We start from the raw sequence: 25,339 nt of genomic DNA, 5'->3' as shown, positions 1-25,339 counted from the left end.
CAGCCCCTAACAAGGGGTTGGCAATTCTAATTAGAATTAAAGTATATATATATTGATTTCTTTAATGCCATATAATAAAATAATAATAAATATAAAAGAATGTGATTAGATTCCGGGCTTGCTTCACATGGCAAGATTAGGATGCTGGTGGGCTATAAACTATGAATACAATAAAATAATAAACCTGCGTGTTGAATAGTCTTACCGACAAAATGGGTTTAACTCTGATTTTAGTCCCTTTACTATGTTGATACTACGTTTCTGTCATGGGAATTTTTGAATGATTAGAACTAGGATAGCGGAGTAATGTTGCATTAGTTTAGGTTTTAACCCATTTGACATTATTCTTTTATCGTAGCTTGCAACCACTGACTTCTGTATATCCTTCTCATGTTTCGTCTTTTAAATTTATTCGGGACTTACGTTTTTTTGGTCTATATTCAGATATTTGTACGCAGGGATTTATTTGCAGGGATAACTTCCCATTACAGACGCGCATATGAAAACTGTTCAACTAAGTATTTATTTCTTTCTTTCTTTATTTATACATGCATTGTATTTTATCTCTATTTTTAAATTTTTCTGACTGTCGGAGGTCTTCCACGGAAGCTGCTCTCAACCTGGCGTTGGGGACAGCTTACTACCCTACCTCTCCCTAATCCCATTACATATGGGAATAGGGTTTTATTGTTGTTGTTGTTGTATGTTGATACTTATAATTTAATCTCTCTAATATGGTAAAATTTGTTCACTTTATAATGTTATATTAGTAGTTTCAAATAAGAGAAAATACAGTTAATTACCATCGCTGAATTGATATTGGCAATTATCAATGTTATAAGAGTTGAGTAAAAGATTTAAATCCAAAATTTTAATAAGATAGAGGGACCAAAAGTGGAATTTGGCCTAAGAAATCCATTAATTTGTTGTCATATGCCGTGCTGGAACATGAGATAAGTATTTTATAAATTCCACGTCGCTGTCAGTGATTCGTAATAATAAAAGAAAATGGATAATTATACGATTGATTAGTTATGTTGAGTTTTGTTTTTTTTACTCGTCTCAAAAAGTATAATTTATTATCATTTTCGTTAGTATTTTTTTAAGATATGATCACTTTATTTTATTTAATTAACATATGTTTATTATAAGTTAATTGTCATTCATAGTTAATATATTAAGTGATGCGATATTTTGATATAATAATATATTTGGTCTCTATTATTTATATATATTTTTTAATTTAGTCATACTTTAATATTTTATTTTAAAATATTTTTGAATTTAAAATAAGAATAAAATTTAATATTTTAAAATAATAATATAATATATTTAGTAAATTAAGATAAAATACTTGCTTCAAAAAGTTAAAATGATAATAAAATATATTTTTTAAAAGTTTAGACAAGAATAAAAATAAAATATTTTAACGTGACACAGTGACACGTGACATTATTCGTTAGAGGATTAAATTTATTTGAATTTATTAAAGTATGACTAAATTGAGAGAATATGTAAATAGTAAGAATCAAATATGTGATTATATCAAAATATTTAATTATTGTTAACGACAGTTAACTCGTGATGATCACATCTTAATTAAATAAAAACGAAAATGATCATACATACATACACACATACATACATATATTGAAATCAGTGAAGAAAAGTGAATATAACACAAACATATGTGATCATATCGTTAACCCAAGAAGGATTTATAGGTGTATTAAGCTCCTAAAATGTTTTTGGGTGGTGGGATTAAATTTTTAAATAATTTTTATATCTAATTAAATTTTAAATTAAAAAGTTATTAAATTTTAATAGAAATTCTGAGATATTAATTTCATGTGATATTTATTAATTTTTAAAAAGAAATATAAAGATAATAATTTTTTAAAAATACTACAGGAAAATATCGTGATAGAAACAATCTAAGAAACGTTATATTTAACTAACTACTGTTAATTGATAAATTTTCACAGTACAAAAGTTTAATTTAATGAAATAATAATAATTGATTTTTCCCCAAAAACTGAAAGACTTCTGATACCCTTAAACTGAAAATAAAAGAAAATTATCAAACAACTGGGGTTTCAAAATTTGTTTGAAAGGCAACATAGGATGAAAAGTCCTAGTCAAACATCAATTTATATATTATGATTAAACTTACAACTGCTTCTCCTCTCCAGGAAAGAAACAAGAAGAGAAGCTTAAACATTATTAATTTACGTGTCCGATGTCTTAATGGTAGCTTCATACCCACGTGAAGAATTCATTACAATGGAGTTTGAGGTTTGTTTATTTATTACAACCAGTAATTTCAAACCAGGATAATGTTCGAAAGAATCGGACATGCACAGAGAAGCGTCTAACTTCAACGTCGAAATAAGTCTCCGAACAAGAGCATTGATATTCTTGTTACATCGATCCGTCCTCTGCTTAACGAACCATAGAATTCAAGTCGTAGCCACGAACCAGTAAAACCTGAATCAACACCCTAATTATCTTGACCTGACATATAAACTAAGAATATTTGACTCGAACTCAGAAACAAGTAATCACCTTTTTCTAAACATTGATTACTTCATTATTGGGAAAGATGATCTCTTAAAATTTACTTTTTACTTTACTATTTACTTTACTTTCCCATCACAAACCTAAACCCTTTTTACCCTCCTTAGACTCCACTTCCCTCCCTCCTTCCCCACTTTGAACCCTCTTTCCATAGAAAAAGTGATCATACAAATATTAGTAAAATAAAAATGAAAACATTTCCTCAAATACAATCTATTAAAATATTAGCATTTTTTCTCATTAAATTTCTAATTACTTATAACAAAAACACTTTCAGTCAAAGATGCCATGTATCAATAATGGTAAAAAAAACTTAGCAGTCTAATTATTATTTTTTGTTGAAATTATGATAATCTGAGTAAAAAGGTTATCTTAATTGAAATACTATAAGGACTTAAATGATAAAAGTATAAATATTAAGGAGTGAATCTATTATTATATCAATTATAAAGTTAAGTCAATTTTTTATTATTGTAATCTTAAATAAATAAACAAAAGGCATTAAACTATACATTCCTCCATCCCACGACCTCATTACTTTATTGTTTTCTTACAGTTCTATTAATTATCAGTATCATTTTGCAGTTTAAAACCGATTTTCTTTATGTTCTTTCGATATCTTCTTCAACTTGTTCTAGCTTGCGTACAGAGAAAAAGCAGTTTCTTATGAAAAGTCAGCGTCTCTCTCTCTCGTTCTTCCAAAAAAACACCCTTCTTGTCTTGTTTCTTGTAATAACCAAAACCCGTCTGCGTTCTTACATCAAGAACCAAAATTATTGACAGAAATCTGCATGTTTTATACGTATGTTAGCTTATTTGGTGCAATTTTGAGCTCAGATGGGAACTAGAGAGAAGTAAAAAAAATGGTGGAATCAGCTGTTAATCTTTTGTGTTCGTGTTAGCATGAGCGGTGTTTTTGGTCTAGAAATGGAGAATTATCAAGGTGACTTAAACGACATAGTTCGAGCCTCTGCTGCTCAACAATCAGACATGGTTCCATGGCACCAACAATTCATCTCCGATCCTCTGAGTTTTTCGTCGTCGGCTGCTAGCATGGAAGATCATAGAGTAAACGCCTTCGGCGACCCTTTCTCTACCATGAGAGATTCGCTTCTTCTTAACGAGTTTAACGGTTCGAGTCCTCCCTACTTTAGCAGCCCTATTTCATCCAACGATCATTGTATGATCAATATCGAGGATTCTTCAAGCTTCTCTGCTGGTGGTCTTGATGATATGACTAGTCCTTGTAATATCTTTTCACGGATTCAGATCTCTCATGGTCATAGCTCCAGTCGTGGACTAGTGCCGCCGCCGCCGCCGTGTGATCCACCGGTGATGGCTGCTTCCAGTGTTACCCTGAGGGGACATAAGGCGCCTGTTATGCTTCCAAGCGACATGCTTAGTGTAAATACCTCAAGAAATTGCTTGATTGATAACACCACTGCATCAGTTCCAGTGCAGATCTCATCTCCGGGGAATCTGGGTATCAAGAGAAGGTTAGGGTAATATTTAATTCTCTAATTAAACTGAAATCCGAAGATCTGATATCAAATTTTTGTCACTTTACTCCATTGTTCTTCTTTCATAAACTCATATGAAGTCATAAATTAGGGTTTATATATCGTTACTAATGAGTAATTAACATTATATACATGATAATTCATCATATATATAGATGACAGGCTTTGAATAAAACCAGAAATCTTGTCTCGGGACTGATAGCCCTGCCTGAAACTGTACAACACGAACAAACAAACAAAAATCTTGTCTCGGGAGGAGATAGTTAACTAGGGATGCACTATAGTTCAAGTGCTCAAGAGTTGGAACCCTGATGCTTTACTTGTGTTGTTTACAATTTACATTTGTTTGGGCCAACATGATTATGTATATTATGCAGAAAGAGCCAGGCCAAGAAGGTGGTTTGCATACCAGCACCAGCAGCTGCAAACAGCAGGTCTTGTGGAGAAGTAGTTCCCTCTGATCTGTGGGCATGGAGAAAATACGGCCAGAAACCTATCAAAGGTTCCCCTTATCCAAGGTATACTTATATATTTATGTATCGGACACAAATATTTCAAGTAAAATGAAGAGTTGGAACTAAAACACTTGTTTGTTTCATGCTATCATTATGTAGATTGGAGAAAGATGGAACCAAAAACTAGTATTTCTGAGAACCTATCTTATGCATGTTTCGTGTTTTGTTATAGTGTTCTTTAATAGCACACATTGGAAGATCCAACATTAGTCTAAAGGTTTAAGATAGTCATGTGTATTCTAAAATCTAAATTATCTTCAATTATTTCCATTTTTATTTGTGTTCACTGTTCAGGGATAGACTGAAGGAGGTGCTCAGGTGCGCTCACACCCCTTAGAATTTTCAGTTTCCCACATATTTTAGATTTTATTCTTTGTATTTTTTATTAATTATTTAATTTTACACCTCCTAAAATTTTATAGTTTCGTACCTCTGCAATTTTTAATATAACATCTTAACTTCATATCCCTGATATAAATTTTTGAATCCGTCTTGTTTGTGTCATCTTATACAAAAATTTTATATTATTTATGTGTGTCCACTATAAAAAAAATTATGAATATGCCACATAACACATGTTCTCGTATGATCATCGCCAAATCAAACAATAGCATCTCAATCCGCTTACACTAAATGCAATTGTTTCTTGTACTCCAGGGGCTACTACAGATGCAGCAGTTCCAAAGGCTGCTCAGCGAGGAAACAGGTGGAGCGAAGCCGAACCGATCCGAACATGCTCGTTATCACGTACACATCCGAGCACAACCATCCATGGCCAATCCAAAAAAACGTCCTTGCCGGTTCAACAAGGTCTCAGCCATCAAAAGCCAATGCTAGTAGTAGTACTGGTTCCAAGATAGGGTCACCAAGTAATTCTCAGCCCCAAAACACAATCAAAGAGACCAACAACAACAACAGTACAAGCACATCAGTTAAAGAAGAACAGGAGATTGAAGACATTGAGAAACACATAGACGACAATCAAACATACATACCAGCATTGCCGGAATCACAGCAGCAAACTGATCAGGATTTCTTTGCAGATTTGGACGAACTGGAACTCGAGACAGCCCCTTCGAACCTATTGTTCAAAGATGATCAACGGCATAACGAGAACAAACCCATTGATCCATTTGCTCTATTTGATTACAACAACAATTCTCTGTTCTGAGTGAAGCCAAAAAGAGGGTTTTGAAAGTTGCATGCGGTGGTGGGGATGATTTATCTATGGTATGTTGTTATTTACCAGAATTTTCAGTGTCAGAAAGATTAAAGGGGGGTTTGCTGTTGCTGCTGCTGAACTGGGAGCAAACTCAGCGAGTCCCTACATAATTTTTATTTTTCGTTTTGGGAATATTGGTGTGGATGATGGACACAAAGCCCGAGGAACAGAAGATTCAACAGTGGAAACAAGTACGTCCCATAAGACATGACTCGGTGATAACTCAGTGAGAGAAGGGGGATGGGACTTGCCCTTGCCGGCCCTTGCTTTCACCTTTTTCCTTTTTCGTTTTCAAGTGGAACAAATTATTTAACCCAGGCTCGCCTTTCTCTTTTCCTCCACGTGGGTGATCACTGTTGTTATAATCAAATTACTTGGATGTAAAGAAATAAAGAACAAAATATTAGAAAAAAGAAGAAGAAAAGCTTGACTTTTGTACTCAATCTTCCTCTTTCTAGGGATGTGTAGAGGAGAGAGATATTCATAGTTTGAAGCTTTTATATTTCTTTATCTTTTTAATTCCCTTTCTTTCTTTTTGAAGAAAACTAAATTCCATTGTATAATAATTTTAATATTAAGTCAAATTGGGTATTAACTAAGTGTAAACTTGGTGAAGTGTTATTTAGTTGGTATACGAGTACGTAGATTCGAGTATTGTTATATTCATTTATTTTCTTGTGAAAGACACGAGAGACTTCATGCTTCCCATGGTAAAAGATGAACCTTTTAACAAATTAATTAATATAAAATATTGTGAAATAGTGGTTTTAAGTTCTATCAAATCCATCAATTTAGTGAAAATTATGATATCTTTTCAATGGAGGAAAAGAGCTTTATCTTATACCAACTATAATGGAATGTTGAGATGGATTTGATGTTTTTTTTATTTATGTTAAATATTAATATGATATTAAAGTTTATGTTATTTTTTTAATCACATTTATTCGATGTGTTATTCTCGTTTTAAATTTAATATTAATTGAATTTAATTTAATTTAATTTGATTAATTTTATTTTTGGTTTATTATATAAAGGTTATAGGATAGAACATTTTTAAATATGTTATATCTCATGAAAACTTATTGTTATAATACCAGAAAGATAATAGACAAACAAATAAATACGATGAAAAAAGAAAAAAAGAATCCTAAGATTTACGTGAAAAATCCCAAAAGAAAAAACCAAAACCACGGGTAGAGGATAATAATTTCACTAATATAAATAAATACTTTACTATAAAGGAAAACTAAATAGACTAGAAATATACTTTAATAAAGTTCTCTACTTTTAATCAAATTACGATTCTTACTTTCCCAAATTTAAATATTTATTTGTGTCACTTTGAATTTGAGTTAAACTCTAACAAATCTCCACATTGACACGAATTCTGAAAATGGGAAAGTTTCTAGATAAAAACCCCAAATATGATGAGACACTCAAACTCGACAAAAAACAATTATTCACTTTAACAAACAAATTCTCCATCTCTTCCACAACACCCCTCAAAGGGGTAATCTTCAGAAATGGATATCGACCGAATCCAAGCTTTTTCTAAACTTGAATTTAGCATTCACATCGACATGGTTATCATAAGTGTCAACTTTTCTCACAAATGTATCACAACGAGTAATATCATGCACAACACGATCTTGACCATCAATGATAGTTCTATCTTCAAATTCATTTAGCCAACGAAATTAAACTTTTTTCTGTTTCACATAATCATTCTACCCACGATTATATTGTTCAACAAAAAGTCTTCTTTTGTCAGATTTAGTCAAGACATTTATACTAATAACAACTTTATTTGACACGAGAGATAAAACATCAGCTGCATTATCTAAAACTGTTGAACCTTGTAGAACATAAAACTTGGCAATCTTTCTCAGCTCTTTCATCATAACAAGAGTGTCATTTCAAATCTTCATAGTTCCACTTTTACTAGAGAATTTGTACCCTTTTGAATCTAGGGTATCTAACGAAATTAGGTTTCTACTCAAATTTGGAACATGTCTCACAGTATCAAGTGTTCGAACACTCCAATCGAACATCTTAATCTTGATTATTCCAATACATGCAACTTTACAATATACATTATTTCCCAAAAATACATTATTTGTAGATAGAGCTTTATAAGTCAAAACCCATTGTCATTAGGACTTATGAAAACTGCTACCAGAGTCAAGTATCCACTCGTCACTTGTTATAGAGTTGTCGTCTGCTGCAACTAGGAGTTCTCCATCATTGCACTCCTATACTACACCGGTCTCACTAGATTTTCTAGAGTTTTGCTTTTCAGCTTCTCTATTAATTTTATTCTGTAAGTTGTTTCACCCCGATTTAACATGACATTTCTTTTTACAAAAAAGACAAGTTTTACCTCGGTGGGAAGATTTTGATATGCCCCTTCCTTCATTACTAGAAGAATGCTCGTACTTTCTTTCAAGGTCTGAGTTAGTTAATCCATATACCACGAGACCCTCTATTTGGGGCTCAAAACCATATAAAATATGCTTCATCTTGTCAAACGAGTGCATGCCATTGTACACCTCTTTAAGAGTGAATATTTCACAACTGTACAAAATTATGTCTCTGAAAGATGAGTATGAAGAAAGTAGTGAACACAAGATGATAAATCTTAAATCTTCTTGATCATACTTCACTTCTAAAGTCTATAGATCAGAGATATTTCCTTGAATTTTGTCAGGTGCTCTTCAAGAGACGAACCTTCCGCCAACTTGAGCGAATAAAACCGATGCTTTAAGTGCAATTTACTGATCAACGATTTCTGCATGCATAGTTGCTCCAATTTCACCTACAAAGAAGCATTAATTTTTTCTTTCAACACATCTTGCAATATTTCATTTGATATCCTAGGTAGGGCTTTATGATCCTTACACTTTTCTTCGTTAGTCCAATTTGACAATATATTTTTATCAAACTCTTCCAATGCATCTTCTAATCCAATTGTGCAAGGACATCCTGAATTTTCACCTGCCTCAACGAGAACTTGATGTTTTAATCCAACAATGGAATATCATACTTTATTGTTGTCATAATCTTGAATCTGAAGCTCTGATACTAATTTATTATAATATCATAATAATTATCAGTAAACAAATTAACATGATAAAAAAAACAAAGAACACCAAGATTTACGTAAAAAACCTAAAGGAAAAACCACAGGCAGAGGAGAAGAATTTCATTAATATGAAGGAAGAAAATACAAGATGATTTTGGTGAAAGAAAAAAAACTTGATCTCTAACTCTTACCCTTAGTATCTATTTATAGGGATATATACTTAATTACAAATAAAAACCAAATAGAGTAAAAATCTACTTTAATAAAGTTCTTTACTTTTAATCAAACTAGGATTCTTACTTTCCCAAATTTAAATATTTATTTATACCACTTTGAATTCGAGTCAAACTCTAACAAATCTCTACCTTGATGTGAATTTTGAAAGTGCGAAGGTTTCGAGATAAAACACCCAAATTTGACGAGACATCCAAACTCAACAAAAAATAATTCTTCACTTCAACAAACAAGTTCTCCACCTCTTCCACAACACCCTTCAAAAGGGTAATCTTCAGTAATGGATACCAACCGAATCCAATTTTTTTTTCTAAGTTTGGATTTATACTTCACATCGATATGGTATCATAAGTGTCAACTTTGCTCAAAATATATCACCACAAGCAATATCATGTAGAACATGATCCCGATCATCAAAGATAATTCTATCTTCAAATTCATTTTGCCCATGAATTTGAACTTTTTCTATTTCATATAATCGTTATGCCCACGATTATATTGTTCAACAAAAAAAGTCTTCTTTTGCTAGATTTAATCAAGACATATATACTAGTAACAATGTTATTTGACACAGGAGATGAAACATCAAGTGTACTGTCTAAAACTATTGAACCTTGTAGAACATAAAACTTGGCAGACTTTCTCTACCATTTCATCACAAGAAGAGAGCACTTTCAAATCTTCATAGCTCCACCTTTAATGGATAATTTGTACCATTTTGAATCTAGGGTACGTAATGAAATTAGATTTCTACTCAAATCTAGAACATGTCACACATTATCAAGTGTTTGAACAATTCTATCGAACATCTTAATCTTAATTGTGCCAATACCTGCAACTTTACAAGAGACATTATTTCCCAAAAATACATCACATGTAGATAGAGCTTTATATGCCACAAACTAGTCACAATTAGGACTCATATGAAAATTGCTACCAGAGTTAAGTATCCACTCATCACTTGTTATAGAGTTGTCATCAGCCCCAACTAGGATTTCTCCGTCATCGTAGTCCTCTGCTATATCGGCCTCACCAAATTTTCTGGAATTTTGCCTCAACACCCTAATTTAACATGACCTTTCTTTTTACAAAAATGATAAGTTTTAACTCGATCAGAAGATTCTGATCTATCCATTCCTTCATTGCTAGAAGAATGCTGGCCTTTTCTTTCTTGGTCTGAGCTAGTTGATCCATGCACCACTTGAGACCCTCTTCTTGGGGATCAGAACCATATACAATATGCTTCATCTTGTCAAACGAGTTCAGGCCATTGTACACCTCTTTAAGAGTGAGTGTTTCACAACTGTACAAAATTGTGTCTCTAAAAGATGAGCAAGAAGGAGGTAGTGAACACAAGAGGATCAATCCTAAATATTATTGATGTGTTTAGTAGGTTGCATGAGTTAAGTGTCATTTTCATGGTAGAAATCAGAAATTAGTGTTTCCATCATGTTTATAGCCCCTTTATTACCCCTTTAATCATGCATAAGACTTTAAAAATAGTTGGGACCCTCAGTAGGGCTTTTTAGAATGGAAGAATTGCATTTTTCGTGCCTATAAATGGTATTTTCGAGCGAGGGTATCGGTACTAGAAGAACAATATCGATATTGTTCTTATAATAATATGTAAATTCAACATTGAGTATTGAAATCCGTTCAAGGAGTATCGATACTGCATGGATGGTCTTGATACCCATGGGGTGGTATTGATATCGGGAACACAAATATGATTTCAGTATACCATTTTAGTATCGGTACTCATGGGAGTATCGATACCTAGGTTAGAGTATTGATACTCCTCATAGAAGTATCAATACAAAACTATGTCTTCAAACATCGAACTAAATTTTGGTATTGATACTCAGATCCAGTCTCGAAACCACAACATTAGAGTATCAATACCCAAGGTTCAGTATCGATACTGAAGGGTCAGTATCAGTACCAATGTGTAATATTGGATAGATAACCCAATGTTTTCAAGATCAAACTCGAGGGTCCCAACAATAGCAGAATACCATGAAATAAAACTACAAGTGAGAACACTAAATTAACTCATAACAGTTATAAATAGTAACAACTAGAGTGAAATAAAACTAACATTGTTTGACCCTATGTACACAGTCAGGACACCCGAGTCACGTTAGTAGATACGATCATACAGTTGGATATCCAGTCAGTGCCAAGGCAATTAACTGCCAGTTGGGCGCAAATGCCCCAAGACTCGACGGAGTGAGTTGGCCGGGTGTACGTTTCCGATGTAGATTCAGGATCTCACCCCGAGTACCTTCGAGTATTCAGGTAGGCTAGAAGGGTGCGTGAGCTCTGAGATGCAGAACCCTCAGTCGAACCATGATGTCTGTCATAATATAGTAGATCAGTATCTCTAGTACTTTTGTACTTGTCCCATTAGCTAACATATTTAGTGAATGCATGTAGTATAATACAATTTTTAGAGAGGCACTGAGCTCGTAAGCTCAGCGTTCAGAATTTGTTTCTGTGCGCATGTTAGGAGACCGTTCGTGGGGAGTTTTCGTCACCAGGCATTCCAATGCAGCAGACCAGAGCCGCCGAGTATTTCAGAGTATGTCTTGAGTCACTTTTAAAGTGCATGTACTATTATGGACCCTTGTATATCGGTCATAACTCTTAATTTTTTAAACTCATCATTGTATATTTTGAATATTTTGAGATCCCCATATTTGTAAAACTTAAATACTATGTTTTCATTATTTTAAGTATGGATGGATTTTTATCAGATGTTTATAGTCAATTATGTTTAAAAGAAAAGCTTATTTTGGGTTAGCCACTCTAGTAGTCCTGTGTGACATCATGATCCAGCGATCTTCGAGTCAGACTGGATTAGGATGTTACAGATAAACTCTCATTTCTCCTTCTTGATGATATTATTCCATATATTCTCGGCATCCAGCAATCTTCAACAGAGGCAAGTGATAATAATTGCATCTGGAAATGGGATTCTTTGTATAAATTCACTGTAAGTGCCGCCTACAATAAGCTGGTTGGTGATGGTTGGGATGCAGTTGACCCGATTATTTGGAAGAAAATTTGGTGTCTCTCCAATGCCCTCAACGCATACGTGTTTTCCTCTGGTTAGCTCTGCGGGATCCCCTAATGACCAATTAAGAACGTTTCCGCGGTGGCATACCTAAGACTCCAATTTGCCCTATTTGCAATCACCATGCTTAAACTACCTTACATGTTCTCTGTGATTGCTTCGAAGTAAGAGCTATCTGGGAACATCTGATCCCACCCTCATTTTTGCAAACTTTCTTCAATGGTTCCATCACCGAATGGATCTAGGCTAACTTAGCTTGTCTTGATACTGTTGCACGAATGCCTTTTTCCTAGGGCTCTATTTTCCCACTCTTTTATGGCAAATTCGAGTTGCTTCTTGATCACCGACTCGTGTTTAAATATTAATGATGTGCTTCACTTGAGCCTAGCTTTGTCTCTACACTACCATCACACTCGCCAGCTTTTTGACGTTCCCGATGCCCACCATACGAAAGAAATAAGATAGAAGCCTCCCTGATTCTTGGTGTTGTCTCAATACGGATGCTACGATTGACACTATCACTGGTTTCGGCTCTATTGGTGGGGTCATTCGATTAAGCGATGGGACATGGTTGACTGGCTTCCATAAGTCGATTGGCATAGTGACCCCAATCCAAGCGGAACTCTGGGTCATCTATATTGGTTTACATGTTGGATGGTGTCATGGGTTTGAGCTTCTTCAGGTGTAGTCGGACAGTCTTTAGACTATTCGTCTCCTCAGTGACAATAGGATGGATTGTGTTTCTCTCCCCCTCGTTCGAGCTATCCTTTCGCTCTATAGGCACAGCTGGTATACAGAATTTCTTTGAACTCCTCGCGAAGGAAACATGGTAGCTAACGGTATGGCCAAGCTCCATCATCCATGAAATTACACGCAGAACATCTTTCCCACTGCTCCTGCTATTGTTGCGCCCTTAGTTCAAAGAGATGCAGATGGAGCACCTTTTGTAAAGTCCTTTATCAGTAGCTAAGGCTCATGCCTCCTCTCCATTCCAAAAAAAAAAAATTGATATTTAAGTTAAGCATTTTTTTCTTCAAAATTTTAATAATATGGGAATCACATTAAACTTTTGGCTTATCTAGAATTAAATTGAATTCAATTCCTAAATAATGATACGAACTCTTGTAATCCTATTCTTTTTCATTTGAAGAGATGATAAAAGTCATAGTATATTGATTACAAGAAAACAAAGCAAATGGGGCATTTGGCCATTGGGGGGTTTTATGGTTGATACTATTACTCGTGATTTCGAAAAGAAAGCATTTATTATTGGAAGATTGTTGATGCCACCCACTTGCCAATCTCCGTGTCTCAAATCATCTTAAAATATTAATTATGCATTTTTTCCCTTGTATTAGCCATATCTTATATTAAATTTTTTTAAAACTCTATTAAATTATTTTTTTACGAAAACGACCTTTCTAATTCAATTTTCTTCATTTATATCATCATGATTCAAACTTTTAATTTTATTTAAGGGATCTAACGATTTATATCATTAAATCAACTAATAATTAATTGAGATTATACTTACTAATACTTATAGATAAATATTATCATTTAGTTGATTATTGAAGAAATGAAAATTGAATTTTCTTTATTTGACAGTTGACATAGTGGGGAATCTGGAAATTTGTATTGAGAACACTTGGAGAGTACCAATAACCCAACCAACTGATAACTAATAATGTAGAAGGTGTAGGTTGGCCCCCTCATACTTAAATGGTGAAGTTGCCTTTTATCTCCTCTTAAATACGAAGCTTTCGATTTAATCCTTTTTAGTCTTTAAACAAATGAAAATTTATAATTTTAATCCATTTTAAAATAAGTAGTTAAATTTAAGTCATTTTGACGTGAACTTTCTACTTCATCTTTTTTTAATTTTATCTCGACTTTGCAACACAAAATTCTAATATGTTTGATGCCCGTCATGTCTCCATGAATAAGTAATTATAGGATCTAAGAATTAAATTAATTATTGCAAAATGTTAATATCATGATCGATCGTGATCTCAACTTTGTTCATAAAATATGATTGGAAAGGGACAAAATAACACATTCTCTTATCTTATGGTCCCATCAACAACTTTTTAATCTTTCTTTTCCTTAATATAATGATAAGCTATGGAGATTAATAAAAAAATGCCCAAAGAACTGGAAATTTTAGATAACATTTGAAAGTATGATTGATTATTAATTTAGGGTTGGTCCATTATTTTTTTTGTTGAAATTTAGACACCTATCATCGTCCATGTGTAGTGGGACCAATTGGCCTTTGGTCGGTCCTATGATATTTGTATGTCTTGCCCACGAATGACCATTTGGATAAAGACTATTAAGTTTTGCTAGATATTGTTGATTAAAACCCAGAATTATAAGCACATATTTATAAGATATATTGTTATCATAAAATATAACATAAATTAAGTAACTAATTATGTTATAAAGTTATAAAATATTGGAAGTATTAAAGAAATAAAAGTATATATAATATTAAAGTTGTATTTATAATTCGATGAGAGATAAAGTTATAATAGCAGACAATAACTTCTTAGATTAAAATTCATAATTATGAGCACATATTTATAATGTATATTGTTATAATAAAATATAACATAAATTTGAAAATTCATAATCCAGTCCCTAAAATAAATTTATAAATTCCAAATTAAAATTGCCAAAGGGTTGCTGGTTGAATCGTGTTTGTTTGGTTGCAGCATGGCCTTGCCGGCAGTGGAATATGATAGGTTGTGTTTTCTTTTCTTTTGTTACTGACTTGCTTATGATTAATCGATGCTAGTATGCATGTTTGTTTGGACTCGAGTGTCATGGGGAAAATGGGCTAGCACTTGCAGCAAGCAAATGTGATCCGTTCTCAATTCACTAATCATGCTGTTATGAACCTTAGTAACATCAGACACATTTACAATCTATATATACTAATTGAGATACAAAAAGTTCTATGATCTATCTTAAAAATATGTCAATTAATTTACAATTAAGTAAACAAAAATATTTAAACAATAAATCAAATTTGACACCAGATCTTTTCTGCCTTAAATTGCTCGTGCCAACACATCATATGTCCTCCATTTAGAACAGACAATGACTGTCCAATAACATCATGACCTCATCGAAGCCCAAAATTAAAGGACAACATCTGTCCAAGAAACCAGCAAAACATAACAGGGTAACTGAAAATCCCAATAACAGAAACAACAAAGACGTGAATGCCAACAGCAGCAGGATCGTTCCAAAAGAATTGGCAGCCATGTATTACTTTTTAAAATGAGGTTTTAAAATATTTTATAATAAGATGAAATTGTAAAATGTTAAAGATTATCATATTACGATTATTTATTATAGAATAAAAAAAATCTAAACATATGAAATTAAGTTTTTTTCATTGAATTTTCTTCACATGTACGTGTAGTATGAAAAATAATTTTTTGAAGTTAATAGACCTTTTTCTTAAAATATGAGAACCTTAAAATTTGAGGTTATGTGACATAGCACAAGTTACAATTGCCAATAAACGGGCCGGTAGACGGTTTTTTTATTAGTAAGCAGTTTTTATTAAAAAATCAACCTTACACTTAGCAGTATACCTCATTAAAAATCCGCTGATCCTATATGGGGAAAAGAGTGCATACTGCCAAGAACCGGACACAAAGCAATGAGCAAAACAACTGAAAGAAGCAAGCAAGCAGCTAATAACGATCCTGTAACAACCTAAGGCAAAAACCACCCACACAGACGACCCATCTTCACAGTCAACCAAGGGCGAAATCACAGAGTTTACCACCACGCTTTGAATAGCTCATGCCTTGACAACCAATTAGCTAATGAACTGCGTGAGATCTTGCCAAGAGGCCTCCAGAAGCACAACCAACTCAATTAAAATTGCTGAGTATGAAACTCCGTCCACGCCTGAAGATGTAGCAACTTCTACACCACAGTCTCGAACAGGCCCCAACAGAGAAAATAGCCCTTAATTCACCACAGTTCGAACATAGAACACCACCACATCCACCACCTCCCTATTCAGACAAGCCAACAAACATAAGAGACCAAGCAGAAGCAGCATGGGGCCTCTACACCTGCTCGATGCGACACAACCAAAAGCTCCAAACAGCTACCGAAACAAAGGCCAACCGCACACTTCTCAGGTTAATGGGCATAATTTGAGAGAAATAAAACTGAAAAAGTTCCTCAACAATTCTCATATCACCCCAAGACACGATCCACCACTATGAGAAAGCTCACCAAAAACAGCCAATAAAGCATGTTACTTAAGAACCAGCAGATGCATGAACAAATGTTGCATTTTTAAGGCCGATTTGCACAACGACACCAACTCCAAAATACAATTGCTCAACTACTAGAAAACTATCTAAACTACTCCATTTATTCCCCTGGCCAAACCAACTAAATTCTAACTCCACAAAGGCTTTTCAACCAGTTTGCAATTGAATATAATTTTATTAAACTATTTTCACCCAATTATCAGATTCACACAACCACCACGATCATCCCCACTTCTTGCCACGTTAAAGACTCCCCCCACTAGCCAATCATATGAATTCGAGGCCTTCAAACTCAACTAATCATATAGAACAACCTCCAAGGTACATCGATCCTCGTTTCCCCAATCATGTTTTTCAGTTGAAGAAAGCTCTTTATGGCCTCAAACAAGCAACCCGTGCTTGGTTTCAACGATTCAGTTCCTTTCTCATTCACCTTGGTTTTTCTTGCAGTCGTGCATACATACGCTCTTTGTCTTTCACAGGCAATCCGACATCATTTATTTGTTGCTTTATGTTGATGACATTGTTATTACAGACAACAATTCCTCTCTTCTTGACAGCTTTACTCGTAAGCTTCACTCTGAGTTCGCTACTAAGGATTTGGGTTCTCTCAGTTACTTCCTTGGTCTTGAAGCTATACCAACCACTGATGGCCTTTTTCTCAGTCAGCTGAAATATGCACACGACATTCTTAGTCGTGCTCAATTACTTGATAGCAAGTCTGTTCACATTATGATGGTTGTTTCCCAACACATGTCTTTTGATGGTTCTCTATTTTCAGATCTTACTCTTTATCGATCTCTTGTTGGTGCTCTTCAGTATTTAACCATCACACGTCCTGATATTCCTCATGCTGTCAACTCTGTCAGTCTATTTCTACACTCTCCGACTGATGACCACTTTCTTGCTGTCAAATGCATTCTTTGCTATGTAAAGGGCACACTGCATTTTGGCCTCTCTTTTCATCCATCTGTTGCTTCCAGTACTTTATTTGCTTACTCTGATGCTGACTGGGCAGGATGTCCTGACACTCGTCGCTCTACCTCTGGTTATTCCATTTACCTTGGTGACAATTTGGTTTCCTGGAATGCCAAGAAGCAACCTACCGTTTCTCGTTACAGCTGTGAGTCTGAATATCGCGCCCTTGCTCTCACTGTCGCAAAACTTCTTTTGCTTACGCATCGCCTTCGTGATCTCAAAGTTTCTCTTCCACATCGGCCTCTCCTATTATGCGACAATAAAAATGTAATTTTTTTAGCTCCAATCCTATTTCTCATAAGCGGGCCAAGCATGTTGAATTAGACTACCCCTTTCTTCGCGAACTTGTTCTTGCTGGTAAACTTCGGACACAATATGTACCCTCACACTTGCATATTGCTGATATCTTCACCAAAAAGTGTATCTAGGCCTCTCTTTCAATTTTTCAGATCCAAGCTACACGTTTGTTCCAATCTCACGCTTAGCTTGCGGGGGGTGTTGAGGATCCTCTTCCCTAATCTACGACATTCCATATGTAACCATTGACCCTCAATTATAGGATCTTGTTTAGTTTATTCTTTCCATTTATTTTGTAATCATATCTTTACGTGTAATTAAGTTATACACTATTTAATTGAATATATATATGCAAACTCTCACCACTAACAAGTGTTATGTAATTGAATATATATATGCAAACTCTCACCACTAACAAGTGTGGTGGTTTTTCCTAATATTCTCAATATTGTCTTGCTTCAAGCCTCGGTATGCATTTGTGGTAGGGGGCGGTTGAGGGCATTTACGATGTATTCAGCATAGTGTGGACATTGGCTCTTCATGGACGTCAATTGCGATGTTGTGAAAGCAAAAGCATCATCAAGAACAAGTTCGTCATTTGTTCAGAATTGGTTTGCTTCATATAAGCATATCATCCCTTTCGTATCACTAACTTTGAACTCACAATTCTCGTCCTTGAACCTATTAAAAGCATCTTATTCAAAATCCAGTTCATTGCGTTATCATTATCAGACACATACACACACACATATATATATAGATGGCATTACCAGAAGACATATTATAGCCATGGGATCTAAAGACTTGAAATATGACGGCAATGGTGTGCAAATCATAATCGTTGTTGTCAGTGAGTTGGCACAGCGTATGCTTGTGTATTTCAGTCTGGAAGTGGTGCGATACTCCTAGGCGGCATACGGTATTTATAAACAAAATATTGCGTATTGGATCGGCGGTAGAAGCCATTAACGTATCCTTCACCATTTCTTTCAGCACTTCAACTTGCCTTGAGCAATATTCAAGTTACTGCATATTACCAAATGAGGATTGATTGTTTCAAACTCGACTCGATCGAATGTTCACCAATAAACAACTTCAACACTGTCCGTTAGGGAAAGAAGTTAATAGCTTTAACCCTTTGCTTGTTTTTTTTAATAGAAAAGTCAACATATTTTATTACTTATTAAAGCTAACATCAATGGCATTCCTCCGTATTAGAAAAAAAAAGTCAACGAATTCAAGTTAGGCAAAACAAATATAAACAACTGAAAAGTATAAAAAATATCAAATTAAGATAATTATATTTAAAGAGAGAAAATATTATTTTTAATGATATAATTTTAAAAAATATATAATTGATTTTGATATAATCTTTGAGTAAACAAACAATCTATTTCATGTTCACCGGATCATAATTGTTCTTTATTGGATGGTTTGGATGTCACCTTCTTATTCTAAATTAAAATGGTGTTTGTATGGGAAATAGATTGGAAACATTTAGGCAAGAATAAGACAGCTAAACATCCCCATTTATTTGTTTAATAAAAGTTCTTAAATTAAGTAATAAATGGAAACCATAAGCTAAAAATCAGGTCACAGGTCATCGAACACGGTATACAAACACTTCATAAATTATAATGCACTTATGACCGCTTAAATAGAATTACAATCTCCTAACTCATCTTTTAATTTTCTCAATCATACTATTTAATTATTTAAACAATATCATTTGATCCTCATTACATACGTATTTTATTGATTTGATCTTAATTTTAACAAAACTGATAAATTAAGATCATGTTGATAGAATGCATAAGTAATGATGATCAAATGTGTAATTTTATTAGTTTTGTTAAATATCACATCAAGTCATTCATAAAATATTAATGGCATGTGATTTAATAGATATCATTGAAATAATTAAATGATTTAATTGACAAAATTAAAATATTAATGATCGAATTAAATTTACCTCATAGTTAAGTGATTACGAGTGTACTTTATCTCTAAATAAATTGTTTTTAAAATATGCATTTTTTTTGAAAGGATTTTGTATGGTATTAATTGAAACACATACAAAATGAAATAAGACATGTGCATCGTTAAAAAACCTAAATGAAAGAAAAATAGTGCATCATGAATTGTCGAAAGAAAAACTCCCTAAACAAAGGCTTAATAAAACAACCAACAACGGTAAAAACAATCAAACAACCCAAGGCTGGCTACCAATCACACGGCTAAAAACATGCTGCAAAGAAAAGGCAGGCAGTCTGGTCATGATAAGAACAACAGTAAAGAGAGCCCATCACGCCATTACCAGAATGCCTTCCTATTTCATTAGAAAACTAGATGCAAAGAACTAACAATGGAAACAACTCAACTAAAATAACAGCCACCAAAATGCAAACTCAGAAACGTATCAGCAGAACCCACAACTAAGCACCATATCAGATAAAACTCATAATCACTTCAATACCAAAAAATGGAAAAAAAGTTAGTTTTAAGTTTACTTTTTTTGAAAGCATGAAAATTGTTGTCTAGGGTGAGGTCAGGGCTGTGGCTGGGGGGCGCAAACTGTGCGACCGCGCAGGCCCCCAAAAAATGGGCTCCAAAAAAAGATATATAGTGGCGTTTTACCAATAAACGCCACTATAGATAGATCTATTGTGACGTTTTTTTTCAAAAAAACGCTACTATTATTGCGGTTTTATTGATAAAACGTCATTATAGATGGATTTATTGCAGCGTTTGTCAAGAAAACGCCACTATTATTGTCCCAAAATCGAATATATCTAAAAAATAAGGGCCCCTTTATACGAATTTGTACAGAATCCCCGAAAACCTTGCCACGGCCCTGGGTGAGGTTAGGACGTTAAACCTTAAATTTATATTGATTAATACAATATATATATTATTAAATATTAATAAACTCATAAAATCGTCGTCCATTATTTATCGATTTAAATTTTTTAAAACCTCTTTAAAATTTACACAATTAAATAAAATAAATATATTTTTGAGGAATTGACGATTTCTTATAGTTCAATGGTTGAGATATTTGTTAAAAAAAATCAAAGAGTAAAAATATCATTTTAAGAAAAAAAAATAATATACTTTGAAATTAGCCTCATGAATATAAAATCTAAAGATTGATAATTTAGAATGTAATTTATCTTTATACGAATGGTTGAAGCTACTAGTTTCCTGTTTAGCCTACCACTCTTTTAAGTTCATCGGTTGCCCCGTGTATATAACCAGATTTCCATACACCGACAAACATGGGTGAAAAGATAAAAATAAACAACCACAGTAACTTTAATTTTTAAACTAGAAAAACTGGGAATTTAAAATCAAACACGTGGGACCGGAATCATTAGGAGGGTGACATGTTTGCATGTAATTTGTGAATCTGATATCTTTCACATGCGCGGATTTCGCGCTTTTATTTACTACCTTTTCAATCCCCACAAAACAAATGCCATAATTTCATTGGTTCTTCATTTATTATTATTATCATCATTTTAAATTTATTTTCACCGATACCGAGGCTATTCAATTTACGTTGTGAGCATTACTTCAATGGTCGTTCATGCATCGCTTTCAATTTCAAATAATTTTTTTTGGTAGATTATATAGTAGTTAATAAAATTTATTAATTATAAAATGACATATAATAATTTAAAATTTATGGACCAATTTAATATAAAAGTTATAATTTAGAGAAATTATTTGCAATTAACTATAAAATTTATAGAATTATTATAAAAAATATTCATTAAATTTATGAATTTTTTTATTACTTTTAGAACATTTCAATAAATATTTTGTGACCGTTTATAAATTTAATAGTTATTTAAAAAATATAATGATCAAAATAATTATTTCGATAAAACTTAATAATTTCTAAAATATTTTATCATGTTTCTTCAATCGAATAATAATAAATTAATATTTATTATTTAAAAAATTTAAATACATTTTAAAGGTGCTTGTGAAATAATTTTTATTTCATTCACGATGCATATAATACATTTTAGCAATGGCTTGGTTGACATTGAAGACGCCATGGTGCTCGGAGAAAACCACGCCTATATCAGCTCTTCTTCTCTCTTTTATGGTCTTTGCTTTCATTATTTAGACGCATTCATTTGACCCCAAATCCAGAGTTCTCATCTTTCTCTCCTAACGTTTACTTTTCTCTCTCTTTTTCTCTGTTACGTTTCCAAGCTTCGTGGGTCAGTTTTCTCTTTTCCCTTTTTAAATTCAAAAACATTCCTTGCATTTCACAGCTGCATGTGTTTATAAACTGGTTTTCTCCTGTTGATCTCGACTTAACTTTTTACCCTGTTATCTCTCTGCCATTAAAGCCTGGTTTCCTCTTTGAATTCCCATGCGTTTTCCTTTGTTTTTTTTTTCTAGGTGATTTTGAGTTGCTTAAGATTTGCTTAGCTTAATACAAATGAAATGAAATGTTTGATATTCAAATCATCTGTTTTCATTTGGTTTAACATTTGTTCCTTAAGAATTGCTAATGAGGTTTATTTCTTCATCTCTTGCTTTTCGGTTCTGCTGGATCTTGAATTTCTGGTCAATAAGTGGATCCAATTATTAGTTATTACTGCTTTTTCTTTTCATGATTCTGATATGCCTTTCTCTTGTGTTCTTCATGTGTGTGTATGTGTTTATATATTGCAGCACATATGCCAGAAAAGCATTTCCGAGGAAGGGTCTTTTGATTTGATAATTGAAATCGAGTGTAGTTATTGTTCTGCATACCAGAAATTCATTTGAAGCCTTTTCCAAATGCTGAATTCTTCAAGAGGAAGAAGCCAGACTAGGTCGACTCGAGCCATGCCGTTTGCCGGTAACATTTCCTTTTCTTAGTAACAATTTGTTTCTTAATCCACGTTTCAAATACGACTTGCTTGTGTTTGAATGCAATGCTAATGTTAATTTGTTGCTGGCTTATTTTTTCATGTAGCCATTGAACACCCTGATCCGAAAAGGAAGAGCAATTTCGTCGAGAAAGTCCTTATGGCTGCGGTACTCACAGCCTTATGTATCATCATGCTCAAGAGATCTCCATCATTTAGTACTTCCAGTCATGTAATATTTGGCTATTTCTTCTATATATTGCATGCAGAAATGTTGCAGATGTCTTTGATTAGCAGTTTGATAATTGGACCGCATATAGCCATAATTGTTAATTGGTATTTTCTCTGTTATTGAGTCCCCTGGTTTTTTTTCTTCCAGTTCTCCCAACACGAAGCAGGGGTAACTCATGTTCTTGTAACTGGAGGTGCCGGATATATCGGTTCGCATGCTGCTTTGCGACTTCTCAAGGAGAACTACCGAGTAACAATTGTGGTATGTTTTTAAGTTAAGGGTATATGTAACAATCTTGCTTCTAATTTTGTTAGTCTGGGTTTTAAGGAAGGAGTCGGCTTTCTTGCAGGACAATCTTTCACGTGGAAACATGGGTGCTGTCAAGGTTCTCCAAGAATTATTTCCAGAACCTGGAAGGCTTCAATTCATCTATGCCGATCTAGGCGATGCAGAAGTCGTATCCTTACTCATTAATATTATTACGATTGGTGCGCTTAAACATGGATGTGTTGTCTTCTGTTTCCTTGACTTCATATTTTAGGTGGATAAAATATTTTCAGAAAATGCATTCGATGCCGTTATGCACTTTGCGGCAGTCGCATATGTCGGGGAGAGCACGATGGATCCTCTCCGGTAAGTCTCATTTACGATTTATCATTCAAAATATCTCTTTCCATGGTATTTAAACTATGATGATATCAATTGTATTTTTGGCCATACGACTTGAAGGTATTATCATAACATTACTTCGAACACCTTGACGGTCTTGAAGTTGATGGCTGCTCACGGTGTTCCGACTTTGATATATTCTAGTACATGTGCGACGTACGGCGAGCCTGAAAAGATGCCTATCACTGAAGAAACCCCACAGGCAAGCTGCAAACATTGTTTAACGCTTAGTTATATTCTAAATAACAGTTATAGTATACGGCAACTGACATTTGTTTCGGAACCAACTCAGGTTCCAATCAATCCATATGGAAAAGCTAAGAAGATGGCTGAGGATATGATTCTGGATTTCTCTAAGAATTCAGACATGGCAATTATGATCCTAAGGTTTGTATTTTTCTTCACTTTCCAAGTGTTCCGAGAATTTGGATATGCAGATTATTATGTTCCAACAATATGATCGTGTTTTTGGTGGAACGACTTTCAGATACTTCAATGTGATTGGATCAGATCCGGAAGGAAGATTAGGCGAAGCTCCAAGACCAGAGTTGCGTGACCAAGGACGAATTTCGGGTGCTTGTTTCGATGCAGCTCGTGGCATCATTCCTGGTATCAAGGTAGGGTATTCCTCTCACCCCCTTCACTTTACTCATGGTCTCAAGTGCTTGCTTATTAAACCCTGGTGCATATCTCTGCAGGTGAAGGGAACGGACTACAAAACACACGACGGAACTTGCATACGTGATTACATCGACGTTACCGACCTGGTTGATGCTCATGTTAAAGCCCTCCAACATGCAAAGCCTCGTAATGTTGGAATCTACAACGTGGGCACGGGAAAAGGAAGATCGGTGAAGGAGTTTGTAGAGGCATGTAAGAAAGCCACAGGAGCTGATATAAAAGTCGATTATCTTCCTCGACGACCAGGAGATTACGCAGAAGTGTTCAGCGACCCGTCTAAGATCAGGCAAGAACTGAACTGGACAGCTCGATATACCGATCTCGAGGAGAGTTTACAGATTGCATGGAAATGGCAAAAGGAGCACCTTGACGGATACAATTCATCATAGATGATGGCTTTATGTAGTAAAAGAAAGAAAAAGGCTTAATAGCATACCCCAAACAGCTCGGATTTCGGCTGTTTTTCTTCTATGTTTGGCATAGAAGAGAGGGGAAATTCAGATAATTTCCGACTGCTATTATTTCCCATTACTTGGGAAGTTGGTTATACTGAGCAGCCTATTCATTATATAAACGATTTAATTTATTACTTTTATCTTATTGTTTTATCGTGACACGGACTCAATTAAAAGTTTTATTCATAATATACCTATATGTAATTATGTAAGCGTATTTGAAGATGAAAGCTGGTTTGATTTTATTGTTATACTATGAGGAAATATTGGTAGTAAAAACGGTCGTAAAATAAAAATTATATCAATGTTGTGAAAAGTCCTAAACAGGAATAACACGAGCAAAGAAAGGAAAATTTTTCTAATGTAAAAACTGAGAAGAATGAAAGGAGATTGCGATTATGTGCGATCTTCAACTTCAAGCTTATCGACCTAGGCAAAATTGGTCTAATATAATAGGTGGATTAATTATTTAAACATAAAATAATTTATTTAGAGAGCTACGGTATTTTTTATAATGTTTCTATAACTCGTCACATCAACATGACGAGTTCCATCGAAAAATATATTTTAAAGAAATATGAACGAAAACATGTCTTCAAAGGAGAAAGGGGTAACCGAAA

At 34.0% G+C, this 25,339-nt stretch overlaps 2 protein-coding genes across 3 annotated transcripts; both read left to right on the top strand.

The window, feature by feature from the left end:
- Positions 1–3,465: 3,465 nt before the first annotated feature.
- Positions 3,466–6,195, top strand: LOC120174845 (probable WRKY transcription factor 14). Of its 2 annotated transcripts, none has more exons than XM_039181584.1 (3): positions 3,466–4,073; positions 4,475–4,615; positions 5,270–6,195. In XM_039181584.1, exons 1-3 carry the CDS (start codon positions 3,481–3,483, stop codon positions 5,781–5,783), a joined length of 1,248 nt encoding a protein of 415 aa, XP_039037515.1. In that variant the 5' UTR covers positions 3,466–3,480; the 3' UTR covers positions 5,784–6,195. The 2 variants fall into 2 exon arrangements, with proteins under 2 accessions (XP_039037515.1, XP_039037514.1); XM_039181583.1 differs by having other exon boundaries at positions 3,466–4,079.
- A 15,765-nt stretch (positions 6,196–21,960) lies between these two features.
- Positions 21,961–24,848, top strand: LOC120174842 (UDP-arabinose 4-epimerase 1-like). Its single transcript, XM_039181580.1, has 10 exons — positions 21,961–22,043; positions 22,504–22,672; positions 22,790–22,914; positions 23,062–23,175; positions 23,264–23,371; positions 23,456–23,547; positions 23,644–23,785; positions 23,876–23,970; positions 24,071–24,200; positions 24,282–24,848. Exons 2-10 carry the CDS (start codon positions 22,612–22,614, stop codon positions 24,651–24,653), a joined length of 1,239 nt encoding a protein of 412 aa, XP_039037511.1. The 5' UTR covers positions 21,961–22,043; positions 22,504–22,611; the 3' UTR covers positions 24,654–24,848.
- Positions 24,849–25,339: the final 491 nt, after the last annotated feature.

Source organism: Hibiscus syriacus, unplaced genomic scaffold (assembly GCF_006381635.1).
Source record: "Hibiscus syriacus cultivar Baekdansim isolate YM2019G1 unplaced genomic scaffold, ASM638163v2 tig00112127_pilon, whole genome shotgun sequence".
Lineage (NCBI taxonomy): Eukaryota > Viridiplantae > Streptophyta > Magnoliopsida > Malvales > Malvaceae > Hibiscus > Hibiscus syriacus.
This window is presented reverse-complemented; position numbering and strand designations above follow the sequence as displayed.